This window comes from Papaver somniferum, chromosome 4 (assembly GCF_003573695.1).
Source record: "Papaver somniferum cultivar HN1 chromosome 4, ASM357369v1, whole genome shotgun sequence".
Classification (NCBI taxonomy): Eukaryota; Viridiplantae; Streptophyta; class Magnoliopsida; order Ranunculales; family Papaveraceae; genus Papaver; species Papaver somniferum.
The window spans coordinates 156,468,350-156,481,729 of record NC_039361.1 but is presented as its reverse complement, the minus strand read 5'-3'; the positions used below and the strand labels follow the sequence as shown (position 1 = coordinate 156,481,729).

Here is a 13,380-nt window from a genome sequence, read left to right as displayed (position 1 = left end):
ACAATTGGTACAATGGTTCGTAAACCGTTAGGATTGTTCATGAGTCAGGATGCAACGGTTCGTGAACCGGGTTCGCCAACCCTACAAGACTACCAAACTTAGTTGATCATGATTCGTGAACCGAGTTCGCCAAATGCTAGCCTATAATACCAACTTGAAAATTTAGTTCATAGAGGTTCGTGAACCGAGTTCTTGAACTGTTCCCAACTGAACTCACGGTTTGCGAACTGGTTCGCCAACCTTCCTGTATTTCTGAAACTCATATATTTATGGTTTGCGAACTGGTTCACTAACCTACCATGAGCATAAATATTATATAGCTAAAATTTCTCTCTTATGATATTTGAAACATTTCAACGTGATAAAATCATTTGCATGGGCAATTTTCAATTGATCCATAGATTAATTCAAACAATAAGTTGCTTACAACTAATAAATTTTAAGGATCGTTGAGCATCTTTGCTAAAGTCATATTTCGAGATTTTTAACAAGAGAAGCTTGACTCGAAACTTCTGCTTTGTAAATCTACTATAAGTCATACGACATCGTCTCAACAGTAGAATGGTAAGATAGTGAGTAAAATAGAATGGTTCAGTCTTCACATACCTGATATAGAAGTTCTTTAAATGTTTTCATTGATGTTCAGTCCTCGACGGTGATTCTGATACTCAATTACCAAATTCTAACCCAATCCGAGACTTGACTTAGTAGACTAGAAGTCAAGATATAATTTTGATCATTTAACATTGACAACAATCTTGAGATAGCAAAACTTATGGGTTCAACCGGGCATTGCACTAACACATATAACATAATTAAGTGACGACTTTGCTTCCTAAGCTATGAAAACTTTAAGTGACCATTTTGGGGGAAAGAAGTTGGCATAAAACTTTTACAACTCTCAGGTTTCCAAGTTTCTCATATGAGCACAAAAATTTCAGCTTTGTTAGAAACATTCAATAAATCATTGCGCGCTGATACCCATGATCAGAGGTCGTAATTTGTCTACATATTAAATTATCCATCGTAGAAACTGTGTTCAAAAACGGCTGATACTCTATACCATATAAAATGCACCCAAGTATCGAAATTTCAAACTTAAACGGGATTGAGAGGAGATAATATCATATAAAATTAGCATGTTTTGGATTGAATGCGCAAAATACAAGATTGCATCTACACATTTTCCAGAACCCAATTGAACAACCAAACACCTAACATTTCAGTTAAATTTTTTGCATTTTTTGGGTTAACTAAGAGTCAGAAGTTTGTTGATCCACATACCCCTGCTCATCTAAATTGGCCGCTTGCCCGGTTGTGCCACCAATGTTTCCATATGGCCCTTCATCTGATTGCCAAACTGATTGCCACGCCTGCGACGGTTGATGAACGTACATATTCGGATCCATACCAGGCATTGCTGGCCGGCCCATCATAACGCCTGGTGCGGTCTGCCCAACCGGAGGATAATAATAAGGGACTCCGCTAGCAGTAGCACCTCCCATAAGCCCCAACCCTGCTTCCTCTTTCATCTCTTCCCTCGGTACAATATCAACTAAGAAATCAAAAATATCAGTACGGGTAATTGCAGCTGCAATATCATTCTTCTGAAGTGTCCGACGCTTGTTTTCCTCGGCGTGTAGCCAAGATCTTATAGTGAGCTCAAGTATGAAAAGTTCACAAGCTTTTGCAAATAAGATTGGTGCTTCAGCTGATATCATGCGTACATCTTCATCCGCTTTCATGATCTTCTTGATTCTAGCTAAAGGAAGTTGATGGTTCTTGAAGTCATTCACTTGTTCAATCTCTTGTCTTTGGTAAGTCCAAAACATTTGAAGCTGTTGTTGCTGCTGTTGCAAAAGATGATGAAATGGTGGTTGTGGTGGAAATGGTGATGGCTGACCTTGTTGGCTGTTGCTGCTGTTTGTGTTGTTCTCCATGTTTCTTCCTTTTCTCAAAAGCTTTGCTGTGGTTGGGTTTTTGGATTGCACTGAATTCGAATTAGATTGAAATTCAAATTGGGTACTCTTGAAAATGTTGAGAGATATTTAAAGGTGGTAAAAGCAGGGGAAAACAGTGTAAGCTAGATAAGGTGCAGATTCTCTTGCCGGTTGTCTGCATCAAATACTTTCTTTTGAAGGGTCTGGATTAGCTTTTGCTTCAAATACCTTATCTCGCACACTGTTGCGAGATTCCGAGGTTTTATGGGCTTTTTGCATCCGTTGGTCCCCAACATATCATATACCTTATCTTGCGGTCTTTTCTTCTTTTGACCTCTAGCAAGCAAGAAGGGGTGGATATCTAATATGACCCCTGACACTCGAGTTTTAGCAAGAAATCAACAGTCTAGATTGTCAACGAGTCTGCTTCCATTTGGTTGAGGATCTGGAACTTGCATTTCACCAGTACCTGCTGAGAGGGTGAAACTTGCATTTCACAGTACCTGCATCCTGACAATGCCAGGACTGACCAAACTGGATTCCAGTTGAGCTGCAATCAGTAAAAACCTCGTGCCAGGGATATGTTGCACCTCATATCTCAGCTATAGGGTCTGATCCAAGAGCTCGTTATATATTTAAGCTCTCAGTGATCCCATAATTTCATATGGTGGCTTGCTAGTAACAGAAGCAAGACTGAAACGACTAGAATTATACACAATCTTAAATGTGAATATCATCAACTTATGTTATCATCTACAACATTGGCATCCTTTTTCTGTTTGAAAGAAGAGCCAACAAGAATATAAACGAAACTATAAATGAAACAATGTGAAGACGGGTTTGCCTCACCATCTGAACAAAAAGAAGAAGAAAATTTCGACAAGGTTGATACAGTATTTCTGAAGATACGTGAGCAAAAGGGTATTATTAGTTTGATTAGCTGCAGATTGCAGTTATACTTGTATGGGGTTACTATCAATCTAACATACTCCTTGTAGCAAAGCGACACGAGTCAATCCTCACCTCCATAGATATTCGAAGAAGTCCACCACGACTGCTACAGAACTCTTTAGAATCAGTCACATTCCTTGGAGATATTCAAACAACCAAGAATCATTCAATGCCCCAATCACTAACATCCTCATGTTGTCAGTGTGATTGCTTAAAATCAAGACAGGTTACCAACAAAAGTAACTTGCTACTCTGCAATATTGCAATCCCAGCATCAAACAGCAATGGATAACCCAGTAAGTATCAGAAGGGTTCAGATACTTCTTAACACCTATCCATGTCTGATGCACATAGATCCAACATATCCATTTTCTTAACCATATCTTATCCTTCTCCATTCTATACTACAGAACTTTGAGCCATCTCTTCACTTGACCGCAATCTGACCTGCTCCATCTCTTCCCGAGCTTCTGACACTCTTTGTTGTTCACGGTTCTTCATGCTCTGATTGTCCTTAGGTTCAGGGGTTACCTCTTCACCGGTCTTTGCATCCTTCAGCTGATCAGAAACATTCTTCACAATCTCCTCCTCGGTTTCTTTTATTATACCTTCCATATCGTCTCCTGCCCTCTGTTTTTCTGCATTCTTAGAAACTTTTTCCTCCTTAGGCTCCCCTACATCAGGAATCTCAACAGAATGTTCTTCCATGGGTTCTTCTTCTTCATCTATAATTTCTTTCTCCTTAACTTCCGCCATCATTTCTTCTACAGCTATCTCGATAGTGTCTTCTTCCTGTTCAAACAATGATCTGATCATTCTGTTTCTGCTTGAATTATAGTCTTTAGTCTTATGACCTTCACCTCCTAAAATCATAATCTCGTCTTCAACAATCTCCATAACATCCTCCTCCTCAGGTAGTTCTATGTCTTGATCAACAATCTCCATAACATCAGTTTCCTTAGAATCTTCTATTATCATTTTCTCCTTAGCTTCCATCATCATCTCCTCTTTAACAATTTCCACAACATTTTCCTCATTTTCTCCTGCAGGAACCATCTTCTCTTTTGTATCAACTGTGATCTCTTCTTCAACAATCTCCACAACATCCACTTCTCTGTGTTTTGCCTTAGTCTCTTCTTCAGCAGTATCCACCATTTCTTCTTTGGCTTCTGTTACTATCTGTAGAAGTTCCACAGGAGTAGCTGCAGGGTCCAGCTCCCGGCAACCTTTTGGAGCGCCTGGCGCTTCTGAACCTGTAAGTAAGCAAGACGGAACTTGATGAGAGAACCGGAACATCTCTTCTCTGTGGATATTCCTGACTTCCCTGGTGTTCAAGTGCCTATGAAAAACTGTCTTGAAACCAGCAACCTTGACTAAAGGTATAACAACCACACCTTGATCCTCCGTATAATCCTCGAGTACCTCCACCATATCATACTTATGTATAACTTCATCTGGGGTAAGCTCATTCCAGTCCGGGGACCAGTTACGATATACAGCCCACACATCACCCTTTTTAGGAAATATAATGACCACCCCGCGCGGACCTTTAGTCCATCTAACTTTATGCGAGAAAGAATTGAGTGAGCTATTAAACTCATGCTTACCAACCCTGAAATCTCCACAGGTTTTGGAAAATCCAGAACCAGTCCAATTTAATGGGCCCAATTCAGTGTTGGTTTTGGAATTGAGCCAGCTTATCCGCATTTTAAATGGATTTACAGAAATCACTTTGTGAATAATTGCGTAGTAGCGAGGCATTCCGTCATCATCATCGTATGCAGCCCAAACTTGGTTAGTTCCAAAACATTTTTCACATCTATCCCTGTCGAAGTCGTGAAAATCCGGATCTGGAACTGTAATTGACATGGTATTACGAGCTACGGTTTCAGAAACAACACTATCTGTATCAATAGAGGGTGATCCATTTGATAATTTATTGACATCCACAGATTCAACACCCTTGCTCTGATCACTGGCGTCAACTTCTACACTAGCCGTTTCTTTCACTTCCACTCCCTCTTTCTTCCGATCTTTAATGACTTCTGGCTTTCCTTTCTCTTTCTCTGTAGCCATGCCTGCAGCAGCTGACTTGCATTCATCTAACTTCTTACAAATTTGCCGCCTAGCCTTTTCTATCAGCATATTCCTGAGCTCAAGCTGCGACAAGTCCCTTGTGCTGTTAGGCAAACTATTAGCTCGATCCTTCTCTAAGAAATTGCGCATAATTCCTGACCCACTAGCCATGCCAGCTCCTGATGTTGTTTGCTTCCCTGCATTTTCATCTCCATTCCTCCTCCTCTTAGCTTTCATGTCGTGAGTACCAGCACCAGAATTGCTAGCTGTCCTCTTTGAACCATGGGTGTTCTTCTTCCGAAGGGCTTCTTGTCTTCGGCCTGCTGCTTGAGCCTCCTCACGCTCTCTTTTGACTTTTTCATACGCCTGCTGAACCACACTTGCAGCTTGGGCAGCAGCAGCAGCCGAGGCAGTGGCACTTCCACCACTAGCTGTTCCAGAAAATGGACTCCATTTTGATTGATTGGATGGATCTGATCCCATATTTGCAGCAGAAGAAGATGATTTCCTTCCTGATCCACCAGAACTCTTGTTTGAATTATGATTGGAATTCTGACGTTGCTTAGGAGGCTGCCAATGGCCAGATGCATTAGAAGCATTTACTGGTGGGGCCTGTGTTTCTACTGCCAAAAAGGGTTCATGACAATTGGGACAAAGGAGTTTGTGATTTTGATAAACCCGAAGATACTCGTACTGCATCTTGCATCTATGGCAAGCAGTCCAGAATGTATTGGGTTTTGAATGACGAGGCGGTGCAGGAGCCGGAGCCGAAGCTGGAGCTGGAGCTGCAGCTGCTTTAGTAGTGGTCTTATGAGCCTTCACATTGGAAGAAGGGTTGGGGAAATTATGAAAGCCGTTTGCACCAGGTGGAGTCGCCGAAGAAACTCCACTTGCCGATGGGACCTTTTGCTGGGATGTTTTCAAAGACCTCCTTTGATCATACATGGTTCTTTTGGTTTTATCAGACAGTAAACTCCACGCTTCTGAGATGAGCTTAAACGCTCCTTCGGCTCCAATTGACTTGTTCTTGTCGGGGTGGAGCATCAGAGCCAGTTTACGGTACTTTTTCCTGACTGTATCATCATCAGCCTTGGGATTCACACCTAGAATCCCATACCAATCTGCTTCGTCGCCTATTTTATTATCCCCAGAGAGGTGCACATCAAGTGTCGATAGCATCTGTGAAATACCCTCGAGGCCAGGGAACAAATTTTGCGCTTTTAATGCGAACTTCTTAGCACCTACGACATCTCTAGCTGTAAACTTTCTCTCTGCGATTTCTTTTGCCCTATTGGCCTCATCTCGGTTACACTCCATTGTCTTTCACCGTCTGCTGTCTAATTCCTATTTAATCCTCAACCTTTCTTTCCTTTTTTGTAAGAGCTGCGGGGAAACTGGCCGACTTTATGTTACGAAGAACTGAATCACCATTAACCAATTCCACATGACATAACCTCCTCATACTTCCAGCAGTGACTTAACTCTTAACCTGCCCATGACCTAATATAAAGAGAAAAAAATGAGAAGAATTAACTCCTTGAATAACATATAGCATCAACGGGAAATAAACCCCCATTAAAAGTAGAGTATCAATCCATCAAAAGAAAAATTCATAAATGCTTGACACAAACACTTCCCTAGCCCCTATTATGGTAACCCACTCCTATATAGAAAACTTATAGATGGGTCTTGATACTGCATGCCACTTCCCGCAAAACTATATAGAACTAAAACGCACAACAGAAAAAGAAACTCGGAAGGTTTCGATCCAATTTCAAAATACCGTTGAACTACGCAACTGTCGATAAAACCAATGAACCGCGTAAAATAACGACAATTTGAAAAACTAACAACAATACATGAACTAGTCTAAAACAATTCAGTCTAGTCGGTGGGAACTAAATTGCCAGTAAAAACTAGTATCAATCCAACAAAATAGAAACTTTCATAAATGCAAGACACAAACAGTTCCGTAAACACCTACTTCGGGACTGAAATGCACAACAGAATCGGAAACTGGGAAGCTGTTAATCCAATTTCAAAATACCGCTACAAAACCGTCGACAAAACCACCGAACCCAACCGCGTAAAATAACGACAACTTGAAATACTCAATTACAGAACTCAACAACAAAACTAAGAACAATACATGAACAATACAGTCTAGTCAATTGTATATCTCAAGCATGACAATCCCAATTCCCAAACCCCCCCACCACCACATTGTGGCAACAACAATTCACACACCCAGCACCTGTAAAACCCCAAAACAGTTCCACTGCAACCAAATAGTTCTTCAAACCAAACACAAACATCAACACCAACACAACAATACTATTTCGACAAAAACAAGGTGCAATCCCAACTGTTTGAGGAAACGTATATCACAACAAAATTAAATAAAACCACTTCTAAACGACCATAGATCTACAAAAACCAATTCCATGAACTCAGGGTTTCACCCATGAATTTTGAAGTTTCAGTAGCGAAGACTGAAACCCTAAATTGTACGCATGATCATGTTCATTAATTTAATCAGTAAAATTCAGAATTGATAAATAGACAAAGCAGAAAAGAAAAGATAAAAAAGTTTACCTATCTCTGTTTCAGAATTTAAATCAATCTCAGAGCCGCCATCAAAGTACAAAAAATCATGAGACGGAAATTGTTTTAGCCCTATTTTTGAACCTAAGTCCAAATCCCAAATACAGGACTTTTTTGTCAAAACCCCGCAAAATTCTGAAATTACTAGATCAAAAAAATTATTATGAAAAAAGAATATGAAGAATACCTTGATTTTTAAGTAAGGCCTTTCTTCTCTTAAACCATAACCTAAAACTATTTATTTATTTATTTATTTATTTATTTATTTATCATGGTTCGATTTAACCATGGTTAAATTTTTAACTCTACACACATCAGGTAGCTAATTTTAGGAATTTTAAGAGGTGGGAAACAAAATGAAATTATTTTTCATTAAATCTGTTTTCCCCTAATTAATATCGAATTAAGTAGATAAAAACTTGATTTTATTCTATTAATTTGCATTTTTGTTTAATTTATTTTATTTATTTGGGCTAATTTTATATAATATATTTTTGTTTTATTTTTAAGTTTTGCATGTGCACAAAAAGAGTACAATTTGTATTTTTAGTTAGTCAATTTTGATATTTTAATCAGAAGAAGTGGGTCCCAAACAAATAACATGATTGTAATTAAGAAAGTGGGTCCCAACTGCTAAATCCTAACCACATACATGAGTTAGAATTAGGCATGCTTTGGTTTAGGTTTGCCATAGTCCATGGTTAAGTTAACTAACTCTATGAGTTAGTTTTAATCAGGGTTAATGGTGGTGGTGGTGGTGTAGTCAGTCACTTTTTCTATGGTTAAAAATCATCAACTTGAATCAAATTACATGGACCACCTAAAAGATACTAACCTTAATCAAGGTTCACTGCTTATGGACCTACCTCATATCATAGAAAAGACTAGGCATGGTGCAGACAACTACCTAACCAGGATGCACTCGTTTGTCTTATCCGTTGAATGTAGGAACTTATTCGCGTGTTTAGAATTACATCGTCAAAGAAGTTGTGTCGTACAAGTTTTTCCTAGAGAGCAGTGTCTTCTTTTAAAGCTTTCCTTAGCATGACATTGCATGCTTGCTTTCATTTTAGGTAATTGATTGTTTGATGCATGCTTTGGATTCTTTGCAGGAAGAATTGCAAACTACTACAGAAACTGTTTACTTTGCCATACTTGAACTAAAGGTGCATTGGGCCAAAGGATCGCGAAACAGTCCGGTGTTTAGCGGCCTTCACAAACCACATCGGCAACACACTGTGAAGTTCTCCATTTCAGGGAAACTTCATAGAACCAATGAGCACAATTTGCGCTTTCAGGTGGTTAAATCTTAAAAGTCAACATAAAGCTAAAAGGAGGGACAAATAGAGAAACCAACATCATGCTCTTTAGTCCCAGATGACCTGTATTATAAATGATATTCATCGGCGATGTCCAAACTAATAACAACAAGTGACTCGATATACAAACACAAAAAATCGGATTCTTAAAAACTTACACAACACTGCCTTGATTATCTCCAAGCCTCCAACCCAGCTGCATAGAGCAAACAGAAATCCAACAGTTAGCCTCACTGTCTGTGTTTGTATGTCTTTCTGAATCTCATCAGGGAAAATGTGCTTCTACTTTCTCTCTTTAAAAGCTGCCCTGCCCATGTCCGATGTTTTTGTTCTTCCTTTTCGCGGAAAAGAGACAGCTAAGAGGAAATTTTCTCTTCTCACAACCTTTTACATACATATTACAAGCCTGCCAAAACAAAACCATAATCTCCTCACAGAAACAATCTTACACTCCATGGAGTTGTCAAAACGTCCCAACTCATGTACGGAAACTTCCAGTTTTCCCATATAAACTGGCGTACACAACCTTGGTCCTGTGAACAAGAATCAAGCTCAACACAACTGCGACGATGCAAAACCCAGACATTATCATGGAAGTAAGGAAGAAGCAGATAGAGCCGTCACATTTCAGTGGTTCATCTGCTGCCATTATAACATCTGTAATCCTTTGGAGCATGCCTCTAGAAGTGTGCGCTAGGTTGCTGTGCATTTGAGCTTGTTTTTCAGCTTCATGGTCATATATAGAACTAGCTATAAGACCAGAGAAAACCAAGGATCCAGCGGGATTTGCAAGTGTGAGGAAATTGTACAGAGCTCCGAATTTCTTCAATCCAAAAAGCTCTGATGCAGCAGCTGGCACAATAGCCCAATGGGCACCATACCCAAGTCCGATCAGTAGCGTACCAATGTGCATGGCTCCAGGCCACCCCATAGCAAAGAAGAAGTGCCCAATTGCCATTATGACTTGTGCCACAGCCATGCTAACTGGTCTTGGGTATGCATAATCCCTGGTAATAAGATTGCAAATAGATCAAGCATCGGACAAAAGGACATAACATAAAATCAATATTAAGCCATGGACAGCATGAAGTGAAAATAGGTTGTACCTTACAACAATCTCGGAGAAGAAGCCACCACCAATACGACCAAGGAAATTCCAGATGCTGATCATGGATACAAATATATGTGGGTTATCATATCCTAAAGACGCACTCATCTGACCGAGATTATCAATAACAGTCAAGCCAGATCCAGACCCCAAAAGAAGGGAAATAAATATGAGCCAAAAATCTGCCTTTATCAATGCCTGCGTCAAGGTAAAATCCTCGCCTCTATGTGGACCCTTTCGCCTCTTAACTCTCACTGCTCCTTCTGCTGCAGCTCTATTAATTTTTGCTTGCAACTGTGCAATTCTTTTTTTCCTATCATTCACTGAAAGCGACTCTTCTTCTGAGGACTTCTCATCTTCAAGTTCACTGAAAATTATTTCAGTACTTAAATCCTTGCTAGATATGGTCGCTAATGGAGCTTCAGGTAGAAGTCTTTCTTCCACAGAAGATCTCTGATCCCAGAATGTCAAAGTCACAGGAATTATGATAGGCAGAATTAAGAGAATAAACAATATTGCTGTGAATATCTCGATCACGGAGTGGCTAACATCAACTAAATCTTCAACAAGCATGACCCCCATCAAATAGGCAGCCAAAACAAGGCACACGCTGTAGATAAATGTGAAGCTTGAAGCATCAGAAGGCCGAGGTTGTCTATGACCACCAACAGGTCTGACAATGAACATGAGAGCAATGACTACCATGGTTGGCCCAACAGCAACCATGAAGATGATTCCTGCATGATCAGGGTCATAAATCAGAGCATATACCTGCGTCATAATAGCACCACCCAAACCTGCAAACCCCTTAAGTATCCCAACAACTGGACCTCGACTTTTAGGGAAGTTCTGAACGCAAGAAACCAGTGCTGCAGTATTGAAGTAGCACTCTCCATTTGTTCCGACAAATATAAGAATGCACATCTGTATAACAAAAACTTGGTCAAAAACTTAAACCATTGTAAAGTGACTTTCACATTAAGAAAATTAAATCTTGATCTTGTAGCAATATCCTAGTTTTGCCAATAAGATTTTACACTTTCAGGTTTCTCAATCATATGTATGAGCTATTTTAGAAAATATCATTGCAGGGTGAACAACTTGTGAATAACTGTATGTGAAGACAGTCACTTGAAGAAAGTACCCAGTGAAGTGCTAGACATTGCTTCACCGTTAAGGTTGATACTCTCATTGATCCATGCAGCTGAAAGTTAGTTACTAAATTGCCATGAACTCATCCAACGAGAGCAGAGGATACGCAAACTTTTTGCATTTTAAGTGCTCATCCCTCATGTGATCATTTATCCAAAAATAGTACATCATAAGCCAGCTTAAAACCCATTAGCAGTTACTTCCCTAAAATCTGCAACCAAAGACTAGACACAAAATCTTTTCAACTATTCAAGCAGGCATTGAGCACAGACGACAAAGACTCTGGAAAAAATAGAATGTGAGAAACATTTCCATAACAAATATACTTTATCCCCTAGTGCCCCAACAAGCTATATTCTACTACCACAATCATATCATATGACTTGGTCCAGTCTCAAATGATCAAGGATATACCTAAAAAGCTCCTAGAAAAAAGAACCCAGTTTTGAGCCATGATTCAGCCATGTTTATACAGTTGTCAGTATACAAATGAAAGAACATTTTAAGAAGATCGGTATGACCAGATGCTCTAGCTCATTCGGAAATTGATAATATTCAATGACCTCATTTCTGAATGATCTGACTGGAATTTGGAAAACAAATCCACCATCTGATTGCATTTATTCATCCAAATATTCAAAATGAATACAAATACAAAAGGACTCAAATTAACTAATTTGAATCAAAATCCGAAAAACACCAGACAAAATCCCTAGCTCATATTCATACACCTGTACACTTAAATCATTGAAACAAAACACCAAATCACCATTTTCATATCTAAATTAGCTCAAAATTAAAATCACCAAATACTTAGAACTGTAAAATTGAATACGAAGAAGAGGATGATGGAGTAAATTACCGCCCATAGAGGCAAAGTAGGAACCCTATGAGTAACAATAAGCCAGACCCAACCATAACCAATCATATTCTGCATAGCACCAATCAATAAAGCAGCCCAAATAGGCAAAACTTCACATAAACTACCAGCTAAAAATCCAACACTGTCACCAAGATCTTTAGCTACACCCAATCTGGCAATTTGTTTTTGATTGTAATTCAATGAACTTTTGATTACTGGTGATATACTTCCAAATAAATAACCAATCCCTGCTACTGATTGTACCCACATTGCTGCTACAAATACTAACCATCTGTTAGCAAAGAAACCTTCGAATTTCCCTTGAAATCGATTCATTTTGAAAATTTAAGATTACCCCAGATTTGAAAATTGAAGCTTTTGAAAAACCCAAATCTCTGTTTCTCTTGATTCAATCTGTAAATTGATTTCTACAAAGAAAAATGAATCAGAAAAAAATGAGGGATCTTTTAATGAAAGAGATATTTGTCTGGGTTTTGCTTTGGTTTGCTCTGTTTTTTTCTGAAACAGAGCAGGATAGGAACACGTATCGAAAATGGTCATTTGGTATGTTGTTTTTATATAGGAGAAGATAGAGATTCCATTAATGAACTGTAAAAACATTTTAATACTGAATTTAACGGTGAGGGATTTATCAATTAAAGATTGATTAAGATGATAATTGTAATTTAATATAATTAATCTTGTGGTCACCAAAAAAAATTAACTGAGTGAATGTGAACTGTTCGATGTAACAGTTTTACAGATATCGAGGTATTCCTACGAGAATGTATTTAAGATCTTTTAAGATTTGTTGTTCATATTTGGTGATCCAATTGTCGATTGGATTTATTGGGTTTACATGAATACTGTCAAAAGGACTGCACCTTGGTCCGGTCGGGTACTCTCCATACAAACCAACCAACTTGCCGTAGTGATGGGGTTATTTAGACCAAGTCTTACAGTATCCAACCTATTCAAAATGTGGAAAATTGTGAAATGTCAAGTTTAGTGACGTTCAAGTTGGTGTTTTCTACAAAAAAAAAAAAAAAAAAAAAGAAACAGTTTTCCATGATTTCGTGGGAGGTCTCGTGGAATCCATTGAAGCGCTCGTAAAATTAGCGTCAAACGCTATTCAGAATAGCGCACTAAAAGACATAAAGCGCCAATCAGTATAGCACTGAACGTTATTGTGAATAGCGTAAGTCAACCGCTATAAAGAATAGCTTTGAGCGCCAATCAGAATAACATTCCTACAACGTTATTATGAATAGCGTTGAGCGCCAATTAGATTAGCTATGAGTGTTATTTTAAATGGCATCATCTATAATTTATTTTAATTACACTCTTCTCACTTCAGGGGAATGATTT

At 38.9% G+C, this 13,380-nt stretch overlaps 3 protein-coding genes across 5 annotated transcripts; all 3 read right to left on the bottom strand.

Moving 5' to 3' along the window:
- Positions 1-1,082: 1,082 nt before the first annotated feature.
- On the bottom strand, positions 1,083-2,098 carry LOC113271688 (nuclear transcription factor Y subunit C-1-like). The gene has a single exon (XM_026521589.1). The coding sequence runs from the start codon at positions 1,938-1,940 to the stop codon at positions 1,254-1,256; it is 687 nt and encodes a 228-aa protein (XP_026377374.1). The 5' UTR covers positions 1,941-2,098; the 3' UTR covers positions 1,083-1,253.
- A 550-nt stretch (positions 2,099-2,648) lies between these two features.
- LOC113271687 lies at positions 2,649-7,805 on the bottom strand. 2 transcript variants are annotated; one of them, XM_026521588.1, is made up of 3 exons: positions 7,563-7,805; positions 3,283-6,467; positions 2,649-3,252 (listed from the first exon to the last, which is right to left on the bottom strand). In XM_026521588.1, the coding sequence occupies exon 2, from the start codon at positions 6,282-6,284 to the stop codon at positions 3,291-3,293; it is 2,994 nt and encodes a 997-aa protein (XP_026377373.1). In that variant the 5' UTR covers positions 6,285-6,467; positions 7,563-7,805; the 3' UTR covers positions 2,649-3,252; positions 3,283-3,290. The 2 variants fall into 2 exon arrangements, with proteins under 2 accessions (XP_026377373.1, XP_026377372.1); XM_026521587.1 differs by having other exon boundaries at positions 2,649-6,467.
- Positions 7,806-8,917: 1,112 nt separating this feature from the next.
- Positions 8,918-12,568, bottom strand: LOC113271686 (protein NUCLEAR FUSION DEFECTIVE 4-like). Of its 2 annotated transcripts, XM_026521585.1 has the most exons (4): positions 12,013-12,152; positions 11,143-11,374; positions 9,997-10,922; positions 8,918-9,897 (listed from the first exon to the last, which is right to left on the bottom strand). In XM_026521585.1, exons 2-4 carry the CDS (start codon positions 11,188-11,190, stop codon positions 9,369-9,371), a joined length of 1,503 nt encoding a protein of 500 aa, XP_026377370.1. In that variant the 5' UTR covers positions 11,191-11,374; positions 12,013-12,152; the 3' UTR covers positions 8,918-9,368. The 2 variants fall into 2 exon arrangements, with proteins under 2 accessions (XP_026377370.1, XP_026377369.1); XM_026521584.1 differs by lacking the exon at positions 11,143-11,374 and having other exon boundaries at positions 12,013-12,568.
- Positions 12,569-13,380: the final 812 nt, after the last annotated feature.